Source organism: Pieris rapae, chromosome 14 (assembly GCF_905147795.1).
Source record: "Pieris rapae chromosome 14, ilPieRapa1.1, whole genome shotgun sequence".
Lineage (NCBI taxonomy): Eukaryota > Metazoa > Arthropoda > Insecta > Lepidoptera > Pieridae > Pieris > Pieris rapae.
This window is the reverse complement of record NC_059522.1, coordinates 4,018,835-4,042,865: the sequence shown is the minus strand read 5'-3', so window position 1 is coordinate 4,042,865 and position 24,031 is coordinate 4,018,835. Positions and strand designations below refer to the sequence as shown.

Sequence of the window (24,031 nt, the reverse complement as noted above, 5' to 3'; positions counted from 1 at the left end):
TAACCAGGATAGTTAACCATTGATCGAGTGGTGGTTTGACTACACATTATGAGGTCTCGGGTTCAAATCCTGGGTATGCAGGCAGCAGAAGTTGCGATGTAAATGCCACTAAAATGCCACTTACCGTAGTCTCTTTTTATAAACTAAAGTATTTCTTCTTACTATCGACTGTATGCATAGGATGATGATATAACAGTGACACTAAATACTCCTAGGTCTAGGCTTCCGATTACTGTATGTCTGTCGTGATCATTCGATTGTTCTAATAAGCGTTTTTCGGTCTAAGCTAGTTTCTCCTCGACTGTTAAATGCGTGTAAACAGTATAGACGCATAGACGCATTGGTGCACAGCCAGGATTCGAACCTGGGATGAGACCAATGATTTGTTCTATTCGTTCATTCGCTTAAGACCTATTTGAATATAGAACTCCAATGGCAGAAATCTTTAGAAAGTTAAATATTGATTTAGGGTAAAAATCATACATACGAATAAATTGTTATAGTTACATTACTCACATTCCAAGCCCATTCTATTCGTAAGATGATCGAAGCCAAGGACGGTACCATCAGGTCGCCTGCAGTTCTTCAAAAGAATAAGGAAGTCGTCACAAATATTGTTCAACTGTGGAATGAAGTTTTGTATGGTTTGTGGACTGGTCAGATCCGATGTCAGATGTCGGCGTAAGTGATGCCATTTGTCCCCTTGCCTGTGAATTAGTTACTTATTGCATTAGGGACCCTTGGCTAGAGTATTGTAGGGCCGTGTGATGGAACCTACTTCACTCGACACCGCACCGGTGCAAGTAAGACATGTTATGATAAAATTCAGCGCTTTATGCGCATCATCGTTCAAAAGTCTACTTTCATAGGCAAACAATAATGTTAAAAAATGTACCCAAGCAACGAAGACTTAATCAGCGAAACAGCTCTGCAGGAAAATTATATTATTATTTATATTCCAAATCAGAATATTAGTTTAATGAGTACAGAGAACATCCTGTCATATCAATCCTAAATCAATCGTCAATAATTGCGATTATAAAAAATAAATTATTCAAGACAAGATTTTAAATTGTTAGCAATAAATATTAACATACTATTAACGAACTACTATACACGTGGAAGCAAAAATAAAAATCTAACATTACTCCGCGGTTTCATTCGTAGCATAATGTTCCATTCGAAACAGTAGGAAGTTACTGAGATATAATGTATGAATATCTTAATACATATATTTCTTGTGTGCGTGTGTATGTGACTGAACTCCTCCTAAACGACTGAACCAATTTTGATGAAATTTTTTGTGTGTGTTCGTGGAGATTCGAGAATGGTTTAGATTCACAATTTTGTCCGCTGGACAATGTTTTTTTTAATTAATTAGTAGTTGTTGATTTTGGAATGTTTTACATTGGATCCGACAGACGGCGCTACCATCGCACTGTCAAATTTTAAATAATATCCGAATTTTAATTTTAGTCTGTCCCGACAGTTAGCGCTGCGATCAAATTAAAAAAAAGTTTTGTTATCATTGTGTTATTGTAGACCATGTGCTGGATCGTTAGATATTGTCATAACATTTGAATAATAATTTTCATCAAAATGGTCCAGAATGTTTTAGCTTATTAAAAAAAGTTTGAAATTTTCAAATTAAAGACGTATAGACCGGACAACGTCTGTCGGATCCGCTAGTTTTGATATATAATTGTACAAATGTTTTAACAAAGTGTAAGTTATAGTTAGTGTGTACGCAGAACAAATGAATCAAGATTTTTCTTTCAAGATATAGAATAAGAATTACAATACCTCGGCGTGAAGTAAATAACTACTACAAGGGCTTCAATTTTAATAAATTTGAGTACAATTATCGTTATCTCTGAATGTGCTTTTAATGTGTGATATTGTTATAGTATAGTACTGGAAATATATTTAACAATTAATAAATTGGAATAGCAATCAAAAATCGTATTGAGAATACCATTTATTAAAAGGTAAAATTAATTGAAAAAATAGAATATTTTAACTGGCATTCAAATAACAAATTGATAACCCCTATAAAACATTGAATTAAAACTCTTTTGACGGTTATAAAAGCAAGCGATTTGAATTGTTGACTCTGTCTTTCCAAGTATGAGGTCATATCAAAGAGATTTAAGTTAATTTCTTTTATTTGAATTGTTCTATAAGCTCCAATGCGGATTCCTCTTTGTACAAATAAACGTATGACCTTCAAAGTACGAATAAAGCCATAACGTGCAACGACAGGAAGTGTTTGGTCTGTCAAAAAAAGTGGTCAGAACCATCATTAGTACGTGACCGGAATGCATGTATATTTCCTTCCCTTGTTACGCAAAAATTGAAACGCAATTCACTGTCTTCTTTGAAATATATTTAAATTGAGTTAGACTGTGAATTTATAAAATATGGTTTTTAATGCCTAGTTTTAGTTAAAGCAAATAAAGTCAGATTATTTGTAATTTACATTTAAAGGTTTTATAGGAAATATTAAGTTAATTATACTTTAAGAAAATACTACACAGTGTAGTGTACCATGCCCTATTGACTTTTATATAAATATATTTACCATATACCAATACTATTTCATTTATAAAGTATAGCGATGACCAGCATTCAGGTTTTTCTACACTTTACACTTATACGGTAAATAGTTACGAATATTTTTCCAGACGGAGAAAATGTGATATGGTGTTAATGAATAGCTTCTAAGAAGCATTAAATGGAAAGTTTATTTAATTAAATTCCTATAAAGGTGTTAAAACACAGAGTTAAATAACTTCAAAGAAGATTGTCTTAATAATGTTTTATTACGTACTTGTTGTTATTATCTTTGTTTGGGGTAATTTCGTTGGTTTTTTCAATATGTACTAACCTTATCTAGTTGGTATGTGAAACTGTCACTTAAGAATTACAAAGCTATTACGGAGTGCCTATTTTTGATTTACAGTATTTTAAAATGGCCTTAATGAGTCATGAAACCGTCCCTGTTCTCTTTAACTAATATTTTTTTTATAAGGAAATAGAGTTTTCTTTTTCCCAGTAAATAAATAATTAGGCATTTTGTAAATATTTTACTGGTAAATATCGTATTTACTCGTAATATAAATTGTAGCCACATTGGGGTGACCCATAATGGTAACTTTTTTTGTTTAAATAAATTAACTATACCGGATAAATACGTAGGCCATGTAAAGGCATTGGACGAGAACATTGAATAATATGAACCGCAGAGATGGCCTACAGTTTTCGGAAGTATGTATACTCACTCATTGACAAGTCCAGTTGACGCGTATCTGTCGGGCCGGCTGCGGCGGTACACCTGGACGATTTCCGTGGGAGGCCGATAAGGCCTCTTAGACGGTGTCCGCAATACTGCCTCCAAGGCCCCCCGTTCCGCTATTGACACTATAGGGGCGCCCCCTGGCGTCATCTCCACGAACACCAGCCCGTATCGCCTGAACATATCTGTGTGCAAATCTCTGAATGCGGCTAGGGTGCGTTGTGACCCTTATTAAATCCTAAAGTGACGCTCCGTTACATCTACTTGGGGCATGGGATACATAACTCAAGTATGTAATGTAACGTCTTTTGTGTTACTTTAGCTACATTTAAGTTAATAGATCAAGCCTAGTTAAGCTAGGCAAGAGTTTTTTTATTGTTCTACACTCAAAACGATTTCTGTGTGGAGTGCAAAGAAAAGTTACGATTGTAAGTAGATGAATTGTAAATCGAATTATTATCTTATTAATTCTAATGCATTATTATTTAGTAGATAAATTGTTAGATAACAGCTTTTTGACTATAAAAACTTAAGTTGTACTTAGATTACTTATCAGTGTCAAATAAAAAACGGTTATAAAAATCCAAACAAAAGTGGTTACTAACGGAGAACTATAACTAAACTAAATATGTTAAACACTTTATTAAAATTCTAGCTTTATTCACCTTCGTAAGCCTCGTGAAGTTTATTTAACTTGTACCGACTCCAGAACAGCCACCTGGTCCCAATAATCGGTAGAGCCGGTGGCCCTGGAAGTCGAATGGGCCTCTTGGCATCCCCTGGACGTACCAGCATTGCTGTAGCTGCCATCACGAGTGCCAAAACCACCAAGATGATGGTTGGCACCCCTGACCAATCCACCAGCGGTCGTGGAGAGCCCTGTACAAAATTGTTATGTAAATAAAGGACATAAAATTTCTATAGACTATAGATTTGTAAAAATAAATACGCCTCACTTCGCAAAGAAGAAATAGTTTGTTAGAAAACTTATTCGATTTTATATTGTAGGGTAGCAAGACTTTATGAGTGTTTATGGCCCAGTGAACCCAGTAATGAGGACACTTATCAATATCGAGAAAGAATTCTGTATATTAAGTAAGAGATCCTTGTGTTTCCTACCAATCCTTAACAATGTTTAACCATACCCATGTCAACTCAGAGACGGATAAGACTCTGGATATAAAGGCATATTTACGGATCTTTATTAGTATAAAACCTTATTCGATGATCAATTCGTAAAGGATTGTACGGCAAAGACCTCAAAGTATTTTCACATATACCGGAAATTTTTTTTAGAAACAAAACATGGTAATGGTGCCTTCGTTTTATGAATGAACCCTGCACCGAACAAGTTCAAGAATTTATTGCTCACGGTCGCAATGCCGAATAGTGTCGACGACCTGACGCGGAGTTGACGCAGCGATCTTGACTTTCGTAACTGACTTACGTAATATGACGCTTGCAGTTCCTACTCTCAGTAATATGCATCTAAGACCCGCATTCCGAAACGTGAAGAAATCTAATGGGAATCTCGATTGGATTTAACGATAACTTGGAATATTTTTGGATACAATGTTATTATTCTTTTATTTCATCTAATAAGTATTTCTTAAGATTCGTTCTATGAGACCACTCCAAAAAAGTAGCGCAGAACTAATACATACACTTTCAATGGAGGGGCGTTATAGCTCATAATCATATTAATGATTTCTTTAACATAAAATCCAATTTTTTTTTTGTTATTGGAAAGTATTAATATTGCCTTTTGCAATGTTACATTTTCCTGAAAACTGAAACTCTAGGCTACTCCATATTATATAATATATTCTAAAGCAACAGGAGAAAAGTGAAGAAAACACATATTTAAAATGCATATGTTTTTCTTTTGGGTTTTCTAAGAGAATTTTTTATTGCCATTTAATTTTTTTAACTGTTAAAATGGCAACACTAAATACGTAACAAGTTATCGCCTGGAGCTTTATTGCCTTACCGGATCAACAATTTATTTTCAGTACGACATGTTATCGATATTAACGGGAACGAAATTTCCTACATATTCAAAAATCCGGTAATTTTTATTGATCAATAAAATTGTTTGTTTATCCACTAAAAGGTTGTATTTGTGTTTTTTATCCTCATGACCTGTAGCTAATTTGAGAAATCCGGTTTTGTTTCATTTCTAAAATCTAGATAACGCTTATTATATAAGTGTTTAAAGATGTAAAATCTGATCTGATGTGAATCTGAAAAAAATAACTTTTAATAAACAAAACAACAAATAAATTAAGAGGTTTAAAATGAGATCATCTCTTGAGGTAATTAAAACATTTCCGTTTAAGAAAGTTATTTATTTATTTTCATCATCTTCGTACAATTACTGTCGCTATTTATGCTAGTAAAACGCGGATTAACCTATTTTTTTTTTAATAATGAAACAAAGAACACATTTATGAACCATCCGTTACTAACCGAATTGAATATATGAAAGCCAAAACACTAGGAGTTACTTTGTAACAATAAAAATACTTCAACGCCGTATAAACACAACAATTGAACAAGTCTTTCTTTCCCTCAAGTTATAAAAGCTAAAGTACACTCAAGAAGCTTGATTCACAACTTTTTATCGCAATCGCTGAATGCAATATCAGACCACCGTTGAAAAGTTCATATTATGCGCTTCTATTCAATCTACAAGAGTCTAGCCATATAACTCGCTTGTTTTTTTAGTCGTCTGCAATTCGATTTGGATATAATTTATAAAATCGATTTCTTTAAACTGACCCTGAATCTTAACAATCTCTTGCGGAATTTCTTTTATTGCTTTTTATAGACTATCTTGTTTTTAAATTCTACCGCTTATTTATCATAGTTATTATATACCAACATATTAATACGACTTCAACGATGTATTTAGTATAGGAATAACTTTGTTGTGTAAAGTGTAACCGAGGATGGAATTGCATTTAGAGGATTATACTAATGCATTAAAGGACATTTAATAATAACTACATAAGTTTATACCATTAATATAATGTTCTGATTAATTTACGATAACATACATGGATAGTGACCTAATTACAAAAATATCAAAAAGGTATTCGAACACAATTCAAAATAATTAATAATATTAAAAAGTATAGTACTTTTTTTATGAATCAATAAATATTACCGAAAGATAAGACATGTATGTAAATATATATAGATATTTCAGTCCTTGCCCTTGAAAATGGCGTTGAACATTCCGCATGTTAAAAATAAATACAATTAAATAACGATAACCCGGAGCTCAGGAAAATAAAATTATCAACAATACGCAGCGTGATTGTCAATTGTTTTATCGGGACATTATAGAGAAATTTTGACATCGTTAAATAGTATATATTTTTAATAATTAATATAATCTAAAGACAACGATAATAATGATTTCTATCATAAACAACTATTTGATTTGACTTAAAAATACATTTATAAAAAAGCTCAAATGATATCGAACAAATAGGCTATTTATATTTTATATCAGTCTGCAACGGAAATTTTAATCACAGATTAAATATGAAATTCAAAAGTCTCTATGTAAACAAAATATTTATCAAAAGCACACACAGTTAAGCATCGAGCATTTATCAAAGACTTGTGACATAAAAATAAGCAAGATTACTAGATATCAAAAATCAACATTTTTTCCACCACAATGTCATATGGGGACAAAATTTAACATATATGCTGGCTATAAAGCGTGGCCTTTTTAATTTAAGTCTATATAAGCCATTGTTAATAAATTTGCTATTAACAATATCTAAAGTCTGTAGTAAGTCTAACCAGGTTAAAACTTCCAAGTTAATTTTATCATGTAACATTGTGTTTAAATTATTCATTCACTCACCGACTCACTCATATACTCACTCACACATTTGCACCCACACAAATAAAGTAAGGTTAAATAATGTAATTATTTTAAGCAATTTAGAATTAAGTTTGTTTATGGAAGAGCTTGGGAGCCCTGACACATGTATTTCTTACTCAAAGGGTTTCCAAATCTTACACCTAGGAATGTAAATGTACTTCAAATGAAAAAATGTACTTCAATGATAAAAACTTTTTTTATTTTATTTATTTATTATTCAAATAATGTTAATATTTTATACGCTTATATGTTGCCTAAATAAACAGGCTATACGTATATATATCTAGCTATAAACAAAAAAGTTTCTAGTTGAAACAAACTAAAATCATTTTGTCCACAGCATAATTAAAATAAATGCCTCACCAATTACCATTTCAAACTCATTATATTGAAAATAGGTATTTGGCAAATCTGGATGTTTCCCTTCCCTTCAGTCTCCCCTATCCCCAAAAATTGGGGTTGTGAAGGTCAGATCGCAATCGTAAAACAAGTATAAGCTCAAGGTCATACTGAACCCCACCTTAGCGCTTTTGAGATATATAGATGTAGATTAGCTTTATTTAGTTAAGGTTATATGAAAAATTACATTTGCTGTTATTAAAATATGTTTTTATCAGCCTTAAATTATTGTATTTGAAATCTTATTGTCCTATTAAAGTTATTCTGTGGTAAATTAAAACTTTATTTTACATGGGATAACTTTAATAGGATGAATAATTATATTATTTATTTATTCACACTTCGTTGCATTAAAGAAAAAAGAAACAAGTATAAAAATTATAAGAAATGCAACGGGCGGCTTTGTCGCTAACAACGATCTCTTCCAGCCAACTCTAGTAAGGGAAAAACTACACAAATATGATATATGAAAATATATGTTTGATTTACGGAAGTACCTACTACAAATAAAATAAAGGATAACTGTAAAAAATAACTTTCCATAAGTAACTCTTTCACAATATTTAAAAGGAATCAGTTAATATGTACCTTTTTATATACAAATTGAATTTATATGGTTAAAGGCCAAGATTATCTGTAATAAATTTTATCTTTTGGAAGTTTGATGAAGTCTAGGTCAAGAAACTCGTAAAATTTTATGATGTCTGTTTATTTTATTTAGATAAAAACTAAGTTTGTAATCCGAAACCAAACAGGTCCTTCCGGCTATTTATTGTTTTGAACTGCATTCCAGGGCGGCGAGCCGAAAATTATTTTAGAAAGTTTTATGTTTTTCTCACAATATTTATAGTTTAATTCTCGTTGCTGATTACCGGTAGTAGAGACTGACATGACCGAGCCCGAAATATCAGCGTGTATCACAGAAATCTATCAGAAAAATACCAATGAAATAAATGCATAATCATATGCCCCTATTCTATCTTACTCTATATTTTAACGTGGTACAGTATTTATTAGGTTATTTCAAGCCTAAAACAGACTATTAATTTCGTTCATTCAATTTATATTACATATGTTTCTTTCCAGACAGTGCCAACTGTGGTAACGTTGTAAGATAAATCTGAGACTTGGCATGTGATTCTCAGTTCATAAGTCGCCGAAATCGCATCACCGTTTAAGCTGGAAAATTAGAGTCAAAGAACTTAAAACCCATTTTCTTTCATTTTATAGAACGCATTGTCAATGCCAATATAGAAATGTATATGAATCTAAATGATACCGCGAACTTGGTAGGAACTCAAGGCTATAAAGAGAGTGTGATAAATTATAATTTCCATGCGGCTCAAGTGGTAAAATTATTAACAAATAAATTTATTGAATGGTTGGTATGAATGAATATTGTAACAAAAACTGCAGGTATAGTTGAAATTGTGCTGAATGTAAGTAAATGAACACCGTTTAGTTGCGCATATCAATGTGAATATGATTTATTATAAATATATAATCGCTACTTATGTAAGAACCTTCTTGGTTATTTACCAAGCTAACCGTGAAAGACTGAACGCGCTCACGCTCTTTTTATTTAATTATTCACACTTCATTGCACATAATTATTAATAATCAAAGATCCATCTAACTCACATCCTCCATAAAGGCCGTAGATTCGACTATGTACGGATTTAGCAGTCGCTTATACGAAAGACGGCGTGGCACAAAAGGTTAATTTCCAACGTGCCTATTAGAACGAAACAAGTAATCACGAAAAATATACAGACACTTTTTTGCATACATATATATATATATACAGACAATACACACCCCTCTTTTTTTAATAGTCGTTTGATAATTTACGTTTTACGTTTTGTACGTTATATGGAATTAAAATTAGAAATTAAATTGAATGGTTTTATATTATATGAATGGTGTCGTAACTTTTACAGTTACTGAAAGAAAACTTTTTAATTGCGCATTCCGTCTATCGTAAATACACAGTTAAAAGATTACAGTGCATTAATTGGGTGTGTTGTTTGTTAAACACCTACATTACACATTATTATTTACATATCGAATTGCAAAAAAAATATATATTAAGTGTTTATATTATGGAGTTTACCTTCCATGATTTAAAATGAACACGTTTTGACGGTTCGGATAACATTAAAACAGTATCTAAGTAAGAGTAAAATGTTACAATTATTTTGCGTAGCTATAATTTTGTAGCTTTTTAGCAAAACTAAGACACATACATAGAACTTTTTTCAAAGCAAAACACACTAAAATAACTCGGGACTTTAACGGAAACATTGGCAGGATTTTTAGGCCCTTTCGCATTCTTCCGTCTGGGTTCGATGTTATTTTAGCGATAGGTTATCGAAAACACGGCAAGCTCAGCATAAAGAAATAATTAAAACACATTTATTAAAATAGCGTTTTCGGTTCTGTTTGTCATTAGCATATCATTTCCGTAATACATTTTGATAATGTCCAATGACAGTAAGGTAAAGATCTTCCGCCCTAACGAGGTCGGTTCATGAAGTTCATCGATATGATTGATTGCAATATATTCGAGCAATCGAGTTAGCACTGACATTGCAAATAGACCATTACACATTTGTTAATTTAGATTTTATTCCGGTATTATTATTGTCTTTTAATTCAAACAAAACATTTTGGGTATAAATAACAGATTTCATACAGTTTAATATTATATACAAGAGACGTACATAGATATGAGGAAACTGCCCGAAATAAGATAAAAAAATAACATGTTTAAAAACAAAAGTAGGTATTTCTGTACCTAAGTAAAGAGTATATTTTTAGAGTTAGTTATATTTTATAACGTTTTATGTATACTTTTCTTACATCATCATTATTATGAAATTAAAAAAAACATTGACATTTATAAGCCCTACAGTCCACATTAGCCGCAATACATTAAAAAGTATTGGTAGTCTGCCTTGAAATCACAATTTCCCATTAAAAATAAAAAAGAACGCGCGCGTCGTGGACATGTCTCGAGTCATGGGGCGACTTTTTGCTTCAGACGGTCCTTATGCCCTGCGTCCTGGAGCCCGAAGGCCGCCCGGTCAGCCACAGATATGTGTCACTATAACACTATACGTTCGGTTAACCTTCAGACGCGCCAATTCAAATAAAATGATGCTCCAATTTATATTGCGATGTTTTATTTACGGATATGCCGATTTGTGTTTGTATTTTAACGTAATTTGTGTTCAAACGGCTTGCCGTTTAGAATCTGAGATATAATTAACATCTATTTGGAATGATATCTTTTTATGTTTATATATTGATGTGAGTTTAATTATTTATTAACATGTTAGATGTAAAGCTAAAAACTTAGTTTCGTCTTGGTATATATGTTATGAAGGAAAATAAGTAACGTTTTAATGACACTTTATTTACATTACAATAACACAAAACATAAGAAACAAGTAATAGCAGAGCAAAGCTGTTTTCCTGCAATGAAGTTTCTTCCTAATAGTCCCGGGTGAATATTTATTGTTTAAACAATTTTGTAGATATTGATAGGTATGTTCTTTTACATTGTGGAACATTTTATGTTCTATCATCAATAGTTTTCGCAGATTTTACATCTTGGGTACAATTATTGTAGATTTAGTAGGGATCCTTACTTTTCAATGCAATTATAATAGCTTAAAATCAAATGATGAAAGACTTTTTGAAATCGGTCTAGTACTTTTTGCGCCAATTCGTTACAAACTCTGCTCTCTCAATCTTTCCTCTTTACTATATTAGTAATATAGATAAGGATGGATATGCAACGTAATAATATATAATAATAATAAATTACGCATCAAAATTTACCTTATTATTATTATTATATTATATTTTTTAAATATCGCATACACAACATACATCTACTTAAAAAGTAAACGTTGTGCATACGTATTTTTAGTTAATACCACATAACAAGACTTCCTTACTGATACTGCTAACTTTTACTAATATTATTATTTATCAATAACAATATTTTAATTATATTAATATACATTACAAACTAAAAATATATTTAATAACTAAATAATTAACTAATTCACTATTTTAGTTAATTGTCCTAAAATAGTGCAATTAAAAATTCGCAAAATATTATTATTTGGAACAATATTGTTGTTCATTTGAACTCTACATGAAATGTCTTAACACAAGCTTAAATAGTGACCTGTAATTTTAAGTAGCTGTTACATTTGAGTTGACTTAAATATTCATGAGTCGCCTTCAAACCTTGATGGGCAGACGGCACAATTATGTTAATACACATTAATGTATCAATACGCCAGCGAATAACAAAGTTGTGTCCTTGATGTAGGTTCAAGGTAAATACGGCGTAGACGCTACAAAATTCTATATTATGAAGGCTTACGACCGGTTCGGCAATCAATTATCATACAAATGGGGTTGTTTTAACTCTACCACAGTAACTCTAAGCCCACGTGTATAGAAAAAAAAAAACATGACGCAATTAGACACACACATATTTATGGACCCTTTTAACGTTTGTTTAAAAAAGGTCTGTCTGGTCTGGTCATAAATAAGAAAAAAAATATTCGCGCTTTTAAGATTCTAGTTGTGTTTCGCCCCTAGGTAATTCACTGATTCAGAACTTCATAGATTATAAAAATAAAATTTCAGCAAAAACTTAGCATAGTAAACAGGTATAATATTACTTACTAATTACGTACTTCAAATAATATAAATCAGTGTGCAATTAATTATCGCAATACCTTTGCGATGTTATTGAAAAATGTGTTGAATGCGGCATGACTTTGCTTGGTATCGACAGGTCGATAGCGCAATCGTTCGCTCCACTAACCGGAAGCACATAGTAAACTACACAAATGGTTGACGCTGTCAAAAATTGACATTATCGTACTGACTCTTACTTGAGGTAACCACACTAAACTCAGTGCTAAGCAATTTAAGAAAGTTATCGAAGACTGAAACTACAAGGTAAGCTCGATAGTAGTACTGTCGATACCAGCATTGTTTTGACTACACATACAAATCTGCGCTTTTGTAGGGTGTTATATTACGAGTTTTTCTTTGCTCGAAATTATAATGTTTATTATATGTTTGAATGTTTCTTTCAAAGTAAAGAACGATTGTTTTAAATTCAAACATCTGTTTTTTTTAAGCGAAGACGGTTATTACAAACTAAATGAACTAACTAGTGGTATGATGATCAAAATACCACATATTAATAATAATAATCCAGTGGCAACAGCCCTATATAGGTCTTGCCCTCAGATTGCATCCGTTTCCTTGATCATTTTTATTTCATAAACAAGTAGGTGATCAGCCTTCTGTCTGACACTTGTCGAGTTTTTTATTTATGACTGTCTGTTTCCTCACGATGTTTTCCTTCACCATACGAGCGAATGTTAGATGCGCATAGACAGAAAGTCCATTGGTGCGATCGGCGATCGAACCTGCCTCAAGGATGAGAGTCACTAGGCTAACATATTAAGTTATCACATGTTATATCACGTACAATAACATCTAATTTACCAATAACAAGGTTCCAAAAACATTTATTCTCCACACCCTAGACGGTCTGCTAATAAAGCTATTCATATATACAAAATTATTGTCATTGTGTTTTAAGAAAATAAATTGAAATATATATTGAAAGCTTTATTAATTCGATAAAAAATAAGGTCACCCGGAGTAGAGTTACTCAAATATTCTACAAGTTATTTTTGAATGAAAAATTTTATATGACTTGATCCGATATAAGCCAGATGTTTGTACAGATTTCGTTTAAAATTCATAAAATTAGCCAATTCTGAGAACCTTATAAACCTTCATCGCACCTGGCAAATTTGTGACGAGCGAATGGGTGGTCAATTTGACAGTCTCTTAAATCATACGTCTGAAAAATCATTCATTAAGCAAATTGTCATAATTTACATATCGTATGAAGTTATTAAGCGATTATAAGGAAACGCTTTATTCTAATGGTATAATCTGTGGTAAGCGATATTATGTTAGTCGACCGAAAAATTAAAAATTCCAAATTTAAACAGACTTTTAGAGGTTTTTTATAATAACAAATTAACGTTAATTTATTATTTAATTAAAATTAAATAATAAATTAACGGTCGGAGTCTCAACATTGTTGCAAGTTGTATTTTAATATGCCGCGGCTACCTAAAGAGCCTTTCGAAATCTTAGTCTTTTTATTTTTCTTTGACTAATAAAATTACAAATTACGGAAAAACAGAACTGGAGTCGCATTCATTCTTTTTTCACTTAAAATATTAATATCACACTAGATCGTGTATATAAATTTAGCGATAATTAATTAGTATGTTGAGTGTTACTATTTCACTTTAAATACACGTATCAAATGTTATAATCGTTGATTCTTTAATCTCGTTGGCGATAATTGCGGTGCACATTTATCCTTTATTATCTATCCAGTGGTAATTATACATACAACAAGCTGACCCCGCGAACTAACAACGAACCCGCCTAGCCGTCTGTTTGTTTGTCACAATGTTTAGTACATACCAACATGGAATATTTTGCTATGCCAGAAACTGTTCGGTTTTCCGTAATGACATTTTTTTAGATTGTTCTGTGTGTTTTTCTCTATATAACCCTCAGAGTACATAGTAGTCATAAGGTTTTAATTAACAAATCAAAAAAAGGTTTATTTTTTGTATGCTTTATCATAAAAAAATTAAAAAAACAAAGTTTCGACCACCCTCATCACTTAGGGGTTTGAAAGATAGATAGTAGCTGATTCTCAGACTTACTGAATATGCATAAAAAAGTCATAAGAATTGGTCGAACCGTCACGGAAGAGTATGGGAACTATCATTGTGAAAAGAGAATTTTATATCTATACTTCTATACTAATATTATAAAGAGGAAAGGTTTGATTTTTTGTTTGTTTGTATGAATTGAATAGGCTCCGAAACTACTTGGCAGATTTGAAAAATTCTTTCACTGTTGGAAAGCTACATCATTCCTGAGTGACATAGGCTATATTTCATTTTCAAAAAAAATAGGCATCCTTACTAAAATTACGATAACATTAACATTTGTTTATTATTTGATACAATTCTAACAGATGGCGCTGAGTTAAAGGTAGTAGTTTGGCAAGACGACGTTTGCCAGGTCAGCTAGTATTAAATAAACACATAATATAGCGACTGATAGTGATCCTTGCCTTGCTCATCGTACATCATACTCGGAACATCTCGCGCGCCAATCCCCACTAATAAATACTAAACCTTGGTTTATGTAACTAATTGTTGATTCCGTCCGCAATCAATGCCTTACAAAACCGTATCCCTAATTACACAAAGGTTGCTTGTTACTCAATTAATCTTAGTTTTTAAATAAGAGCAATACTTCTACTAGATAGGCTAAGCTTACTACTACTTAAACGTGCGACTCTTCACTTTGAATTAATGTGTTTTTATCCTGGCTGTACACGAGTAAATTTTAATTTATATAATAACTAAAAAAATCATTATCCAAGAAAAGGTGGGGAAATCCGAAGCCTTTTTATAAAGGGCTGTAATTTGTAGCGCCACTGTTATGACAATCTTAGGAAATAATACTCTAGTTTCCGACTATAATTATCATTGAACTTGAGATGCATTGTTCACCTATTGTAAACAATATCATGTTTACGAAGAAAATATTTATATATTAGCAGTGTCGTGAGTTTTATTAACGCGTAATTACCTATTTACAAAGACAGTCCGAAGATATATTTTTTTCCGAGACGCAAAATGTACTGCGATAAGATTAGACAACTTTACATTTATGCATAAGTTTATATTGAACTATAAAACTAAACCCATTTTTAACAGAGTTTTGTGTTGCTTCCTATAGACTTGATGACCGCCTCCATAGATTTTTCATTGTTATTTTCAAATTATTTTATTTTTATATAATAATTATTTCCAATTAATTTAATTTATTTTAATATTCTTTATTACTCAAGATGTTATATGGAACATGGTGTAATGATTGCAGCTCCTTACAAACGTTGTGTAAAAGAAAAAACTTGGCGATTAAAAAGAGTGGCGGAGAGTTTATTGAGATATTTCTTTTTTTGACATTCATAAGTGTACATTATGTTACCTACATGAATAAATGATTTTGAATTTGAATTGATACTTAAATAAATATTATTTATATTTCAAGAATTCCACTGAAGAACTGTGATGATAAAAGTTTTAAAGTGACATTAGTCGCGGATAAAAACTTAAACATTTGTAATGACCGATAATGCTTATAAAATCGTGTCGGCTACCCTAAAGTTCCAACCAAAAATATAAGCTTGTCTCCCTGAAACCCGCACTGCGTCAATCACTTATGTTTTTGCTGTACCTAATGCATAGACAGTGATATGACTAGTTAATCGGCAGCATCTGGATTATCGCTAAACTAATCTGCATTGACATTTTGAATTAGTCATTACTTCAGATATTAAATAATGAATTTTATCTTATTGTTATTTAAAGCTGGCATTTAAAACGTTTATTCTAATAATATTACTAAAATCAGTGTCCTGCTATATATACGAAAATATAGAAGTTAAATGAAATTAGCCACACAACTAAAGAACTCGTGTGAACTCGAACTAAAGATATTTTTTCTTCTAAAGCTTGTAGGCACGTACGTATACAGATGTATTAATTTCCTATTTTGACTCTTTCCTTGATTCGATTGTATTCATGAATAAGACTTTGTGAATATTATGTATTAAATGAGTCTCGTTTAAACAAAATTTATTTTTACATAGTTAATGAATTAAACGTTTATTCATTAAGCAGCAATACGTTTTATGAATGCAATGAAATATGATAATAGGCATTATTTGATATACAAAACTGTTGTTTAATCATCTATAACGCCTCATGTTACAAATATTTTATACTAAATGATGACTGCAACTTCTTTTCTAGTGTCGGGATTACTTCTAGAACGTCCTTATTTTACAAGAGTACGGTAGATTACCTTTTTGCAACCTATGTACAAAACTTTATGAATATACGCATGAATGGGCGGCAAGTAAAAATATTTTTATATTAAACTCTTTTGTAAACAAGCAAGCATGTATAATTTTTATGACTTGATACAAGTAAATGTATTATCTGATTGGATAATAACTATTTTTTAACGATGTTAAAGTCCTTGTGGCGAATATTAAGTTCCGGTAGGGTTGTTACTTTTAATTAATCTACACAGACCAATAGCGTTTGCAAAAATTTTTAAATTCTTTTTGTAGCATTTATAATATAACATAATTTTTATAATCTACTGTTTAACGATAGCCCTAGATAGATAGATATGTGGCTTTTTTACTATTCAACAATTGTTATTGGCACCGTAAGTAACATTACAATACATTTTCAATTAAGACATTGTTTTAGATCATGAATTTTATGAAAATTAGTATTTGCTCTAGTAAAAGGTTACTACACTCTATTTTTAATAGTTAATTGAAAGTTTTAACTCAAACTCAAAAACTTAGATATAGAATGCATATCTAACATCGTTGAAGTTTAACGTTTGTCCTTATTGTCAACCCTAGTAGATTTAAATGATTTTACTTTTTGCGCGTGTTGTTTTGTCGTTTCACGAATATACATTTCACAGTTAAATTATGATTTAAAAATTAACCGCACCTTTTGGTGTCAAGACATCGCAAGTAACATAATAATTTATAATATAATCAGGCTACCTTGTTGTTTTAAACGTTCTTCTGTTTTATTAATTAGTGCTCTGATTTTACATATTTATATTATATGTAATTAAAAATCTTGTAGCAAATAATTAAAGCTGTTCTGGGCAATTAATTTTCAGTTTTTGTTGTTATTTTTTAAAATTTAAATGAAAGGTATATGCATGAAGTAAAATCATATATGCAGCGCAGACGCCTGTATTCATTAGATTTTGTGTGAAACGAAATTATTGGATTCAAAGTGATATTATTAGTAGTATTCAATTCAACGTCTTTACACCCTCGTATATCTATTCATTGCCCAGTGACAACTGCGTTCAATTTTCAACCATGGCCTTTCAAACCGGCTGAGAATCAATGGATTTTTGTATATGCTCAATTTACACTTGCTATACATCGTAGGGGAAAAAAATTGAACTAAAATCCACATGTTAAAACCGCACCTGGCCAAAACTAAACGCTTCATGGCCATTCAAGAAGTAATAGGAATAGCTACATTATTATTATTACGATTTAATTAAAATCCCCTAATTTTGTAATTTTAAATCAGATTTTGCTAGGTAGAAAAATGTTTACGCATATAATATTTGCATAATGCTAACGGAACTTAATTATTTATCTAAAGTAAGTTCTGTGAAAATTAGCCTTGAATAGGGTTTAAAAACTAATATCTTATCTATATTAAAACTAAATCGGGATTCTTTCGATGACCACAAGGTAAGAAACAGAGTACGATCATGTGCGTGCTTTTTTATAAGTAGGTATATATATGTTAAGAAATAAATTTTATTAATATACGGAAATTAAGCGAAACTAATAAAAATATGTCTGACCGACTTCCATTAGCAGGGTTCACCATAAAATTGTTAACTATTCGAATAAAAAAACAACCTTGGATTAGAGTAAATGACCGTTTTATGTATACTATAAAAAGTAGTACAATATATTCGTGGCAGATTAAATATTAAATAATGTTTAAATGTAAATCTGGCCATTCAAAACTTGCAGCTAGATTTTTATACTCTAGATAAATAATAGAAAAACATGTCATTCAGCCGGTAATAAATTGTAAGCGATAAATTAAAAAAGTGTTATCTTAAAATAAATAGTTCTAATTCACTTAATGTGTCAGATTTAGAAACGAGAACTATTTTCAAAACCAGTACGTTCTTCTAATCAACTAATGACGACGAATCCCTTAAAATATCCTTGCAAAGCTTGTATTTATTTATTAATTTTTTACTCGACCACCGCTATCAAGATGTTACCAATAAGTCACGGAGATTAGCAACAAATTAAAAAAAAACTCATATAAGATGCGTTGAAAATTAATTGTGTCAGAGTATTTTACTTTAAGGATTTATTAAACTGTAATTTGTCAAATTGAAGTACTATCAATACTTCTATTTTAAAGAGTGCATATTAAGTAAATTAACGAATAAACTCAAAAACTAATGCTTAGATATCATACGATCGTAGCATTAGTTTTTGATTTTACGAGTATGTAAGTGCGTGCTCCTATTCACCATGCTTCCCGCTGATAGAGGACAAATCTTTGTTTTTAATTTATTTAATTATTCTTTATTACTCAAGATGTCATATGGAGTATGGTGTTGCAGCTCCTTACAAACGTTTTTTTACGATGTGTAAAAGAAAAAAACTTGGCGATTAAAAAGAGTGGCGGAGAGTTTATTGCCAGTTCTTCTCTTCCTTTCTACGCCTTTGATTTGAGAACTGACAGTAAATGTAAAATTAGAAGAATTTAATGTGAATATTTCTTTTTTTAACGTTCATAAGTGTACTTTAAGTTACCTTAAAAAGATATGTAATGTAGGCTTTATTAACTTTCAAAAGTAGAAAAAAAAACTTAACAGTTTTTTTAGACGCAAATTGACGCAAACGAAGCCGCAACAATCGGCTCGTATTATTAATATTGCCAACATGCATATTGAACGTTACGGACAACTAGATGCACGCACTATGCAATACTTCACTAATTATGGATGCATATTTTATAATCATCCGCACTTTATGTAATTAGTACACGACCTCTAAATTAACAGTAAAAAATAATGTTCACATTTATAGACAACGAACAGTGCAACTCTCATCCCAAGTCTGTGCACTAATGGACTAATTAAACTACTAACTAAACCGGCATGCCTTGGACCCAAAAAGTATGTCAGGCACAGAAGGCTGACTACTTACCTACCTATTAGAAAAAACCTAAGGCCTAGACCTAATAGATTGTAGTGCCACTGGTTTTATTTTATAGGCAACAGTTTAATACAGAATTAATATAGATCTGTATAAAATAGTTTGTAATATGCTTGCAACTAATAAAACGATGTTTCGCGTTCAGCTTGATGCAGGTGAATTTCGGGCTGCAATAATTAATTCGTAAGAAATTAGTAGGAACATTATTTTTTAAGATTATTGACATTATATTTTTTTGTTGCCTTCTTAATATATTTTAAATATATAAACAACAAAAAAATATTTAATTTAATTACTGTGGTGTATTAAGGTTTTAATGCCCCATTACAGAAAAATATTATTCTATCAAATTTATGACGCATGAAATACCATAATTCTATATTTAAAATAAATAAACGTATTAAAACGAACATGTAATATCTATAAATAAACTCATTACAACAAAATATTTTCGTGTTTTGTTCCTCGATAACATTGTTGATATTTTATAAAAGAAACTATCCATGAGGTAAACTTTGACCTAACGGAAGTGGAACATGTATGTATTATTTAAATTAATAATATATTGACTTTAGTAAAATTACTTAATAATGCAGGCATTTTTATTTCGATATTGGAACACAGAAACATCTAAAAACTATATTTTTAAATAATATTTTTTACTTAAATATAAATTTAAAAAAAGTTAAGTCTAATTTTACATCAGCTATAAGTTTAGTAAATTTAAGTATTTATTAGATATTTCAGCACATATCATTCAATAACTATAGATTTCACTTTGACACAATTAACTTAAATAAACATTTGTTGACCGGAAATACTGAACTTTAAGCTACACCTGAACCGTGGAAAGGGCTACGGATGATTAGTCGTCATCGTATGTAATAGTTACCCTCTGCCTTCATTACCTAATTTAGATTTCATAACAGCCACATTCTAACAAACTGGTTAATAACGGGTTCACAAGAAACTTTATCTCGTATATTTTGTTTCGCTTTTATCTCTATTTTAATTAAAAATCGCTATAAAGAAACCCAAAACACGCGATAGTAGTGTAAAATGTAATCAACAGACATAATTTACAAGAAAAATGTCTGAATAATTTATAGTTTCCACTTGTTGTTTAGTTTTTACACGCCGGTACGATGAGCTTACGAGACTAATCAGTGCAATATTAATTTTATATTATCGTATAATACAAAGCCATAGTAAATAAAAATAAAAATGAAATAATGTTCTGAGATTTAAAAGCTTAATTAAAAACTTACCAAAAAGCTCTCCACATAGTATGAAAATAAAAATGAACCCGGAAGGGACATGATTTAACACAATAATATCACGCGTTTATATAAACACTTTTTACATACTAACATCACAATACGTCTTTTATCGATAGTTTACGAGTAAACGCCGTCGGCTATCATGCGACTACTCCAACAGTGCGCCAAATACGACTGACATACGGCAATATCGTTCGCGCACTATATACCAACTTCTTTTGAGTCTGTACGCCTCATTTCACGCTCTATATCCATGCATTAATTACGGTGCATCTTGGATACTTAATAACTTTCTTAGATGACCTATAAATTAACCGGGAACATATCACAAAATAATCAAGAAGGTTATATAAGCGAACTTATTAATTAATAGCAGATTATATGTACTAAATAAACTTGGATTTTTAAATATTGATTGTATATGACCGATAAATAAGACACATACACTGAGTAAAATAGGAAGTACTATGTTTCTATTTTCATTGGATTTCTTTATTGAATTTCTATCATCAATTAGCGGGAAATTCACGCATTTCGCCAATTAAATTACATTCCGCCTGCATCTGTAACATTAACACATTTTAAACAAAACATCTTTTAATCCAACACATAATCGTCTCATCCTAGCAATTTTCTTTAAGACTGTCAACGACGCCATGCGCATAATAGAGCGATTTATACTTTCTTTGCAGTATAGTGTTAATGAACTTGAATATTGACTTCAAGAAAGTTAATTGTTATAACGACTTAATACAAGATAAAGTCAAAGACATCAAACTATTCGTGAAATTATGTCTATGAAAATATATATTTCGTTTTAAAATATATGAAGTCGACACTTCGAACGGGGTAGATATAGTTTTACATGTATTAAAACGCTAAGTATTATGCCTAGCAACCAAAAACCGAATCTCGTAGCTTCGGGAAATACCATGGCGTAAACCAGTAAGCCACGGAGGCAGTTGCCTTTCTTAAATCTTCTTGAATTTGACGTCATACTGTACATTTAAAAATAATATATAATCCTTCTAAATAAGAAATATTGGTCGCAGAACAGTAAACGAAAAAGTTATCCACGAATTACAAACTCTCCATTTAGAACTTTTGCATATCATTATATTAAAAATTCCTCCCAATTCTCTCTTCAGTTTTAAATATGGCTTATTTTTAATATTTTCTAATAAGTGTTAATATCCTTTTTTTGCGACTGAGGCGCAAACTAGCTGATGTGGTCTCTGGCAAAGTGACCAGCGCTACGGAACATTCTGCTCCTCAGCATAATGCTGAGCCAGGGCCAATTACAGCTACAGCACACACGTATTACATACTTTAGACGAATCGAATGGGAAAAGGAAAATAAAATATGTATCTACTATCTTTCATTATATCTTTTATTTAACTGTTTCTCTTTGATTAGGTATATTATTATTTTGAGTGTGTGTTTTTGTTTGTAATAAATGATATGTCTATGTCTATGCTTAAGGGTGAGTTTAGAAAATTCATTGTTTTAACTTTAAAAAAAGCGTCATCGTCGTTTTCGGGCTTTGTGGGTCCATGGGAGGTGGTATCACTGAAATCCACATGAACATCCTGCCCACTTACGCCTTGAACAAAATAAAAAAAAATTACCACGACAGCTGTAATGAGGATGCCACCTTAGTCTGATAGAGGCTTCAACAATACTTACAATATTTAGAATTTAAGTGATTACGAATTACATCTTGCAAATTTAAGTATTCATCTAATATATTTTAATCTCGAAAACATTAACTATTTGGAATGATGAAATAAACGTAGCGTCAATAAACTTTATCATAAGTGTGAATAACCTGAAAAAAATATTTTTATTTGTCTGAGAATAACAATTAAAACTATAATTATTTGATAATTCCGCTAATATTATGCTGTACTTAAGTAATAATATAGATATGACCTAAGCTGTGTAGTTACTAAGACAAATATTGTAGGTATATGAAATAACACAAACATTAAAACAGATACCGAAAGGTGTCTGAGACTTTTCTGTGTCTATCCGATATATACGTATATAATTATATTATATCTAATTTTTTTGGGACTGAGACATGGCTTTTCCTAACGATATTTTACTTCTATGAGCAAGTGTTAATTACGCCTATAACAATAATTTATTGGTGTACAACAAAAAGGCTAACACGGCTCAATATACATTGTCTTTTATTAATATAACTTTTACACATTTAAAGAAAACACTGTTTTAACGGATTGAAGTTATGTATTATTGTAAACTTATAATTATTTAAACATAATTTTAAATTTATCCGACGTTTCGCGTGCTTTACAGCGTGCGTGGTCACGGTGACTTCTTTAAACGGCTCAATATTAAAATGACTTTTGCTTTGTTTCAATATTTACAAGAAAGAACAAAAATAGTATAAAAACTGATATTAAAAAGAAAGCCCGCACACGAAAGATATTATTAATTATTTGTCACGTTAATGAGGTACTTTTTTTAATGGTTCAAAAAAATATTTTTAGGGAAATAAGCCTAAGACTTCTTATTGATTGAGTAAACTAAAGAGCTACATATATACTGTTATCAGCAAGTATGTAAATATGTGGCTACTCTGATAAATATATTTCGGTAAGCTAAGGATAATTGATAACTCTATTAACGTCTTTATTAATGTTCACGAGATTCTTAAATTAATTTTTAGGTGCCTTTTAACACGTCAATTATAAAAAGCGTGTTCATTTATTATCGAATTTATTACAGCGGTAAAGTTAAAAAAAATGCTTTGATATTTGTTTTTAAATAAAATTAGATTTCCCCTCGACTTTGCCCGGACAGCTTACGAAGTAACAGCGGTTCCCCGAGCTCTGCATCTAACCCTCACCAGGTCACCTGTCCACCTAGTCAGAGGCCGTCTATCACTTCGCCGACATCTTCAGCCCTCATTCCAGGACATTTTTGCCCCATTAATGAACCCTGCCTTTTGGCTATGGCGGTGACTTTAGTTAATCTACGGATGTCTTTATTTGTAATTCAATCGCGTCGAGAAACACCGATATAGCACTCTCCGAAGGCCGAAGTTTGTTGAGTTGAGCGAGGCAGTGTGTACTAGGTAGGTCGCACTGCGCGTAGATTTTTGAATTCGCTGAAAATTTGCCTTCATACTTTTTAATTTACTGGCTATCCACTCAAGGTA

The 24,031-nt window shown here is 31.2% G+C and overlaps 1 protein-coding gene across 1 annotated transcript in view; it reads right to left on the bottom strand.

Moving 5' to 3' along the window:
• The window catches only part of LOC110995369 (ecdysone 20-monooxygenase), a 32,502-nt gene extending 11,486 nt beyond the window's left edge, over positions 1 to 21,016 (bottom strand). Inside the window, exons 1-4 of the mRNA XM_022262501.2 lie at positions 20,832 to 21,016; positions 3,961 to 4,174; positions 3,282 to 3,480; positions 517 to 707 (exon numbers count right to left, since the gene is read on the bottom strand). Coding sequence (XP_022118193.2) covers positions 517 to 707; positions 3,282 to 3,480; positions 3,961 to 4,174; positions 20,832 to 20,882 — 655 coding nt within the window. The 5' untranslated portion in view covers positions 20,883 to 21,016. The remainder of the gene's footprint in view (positions 1 to 516; positions 708 to 3,281; positions 3,481 to 3,960; positions 4,175 to 20,831) is intronic.
• Between the last annotated feature and the right edge of the window lie 3,015 nt (positions 21,017 to 24,031).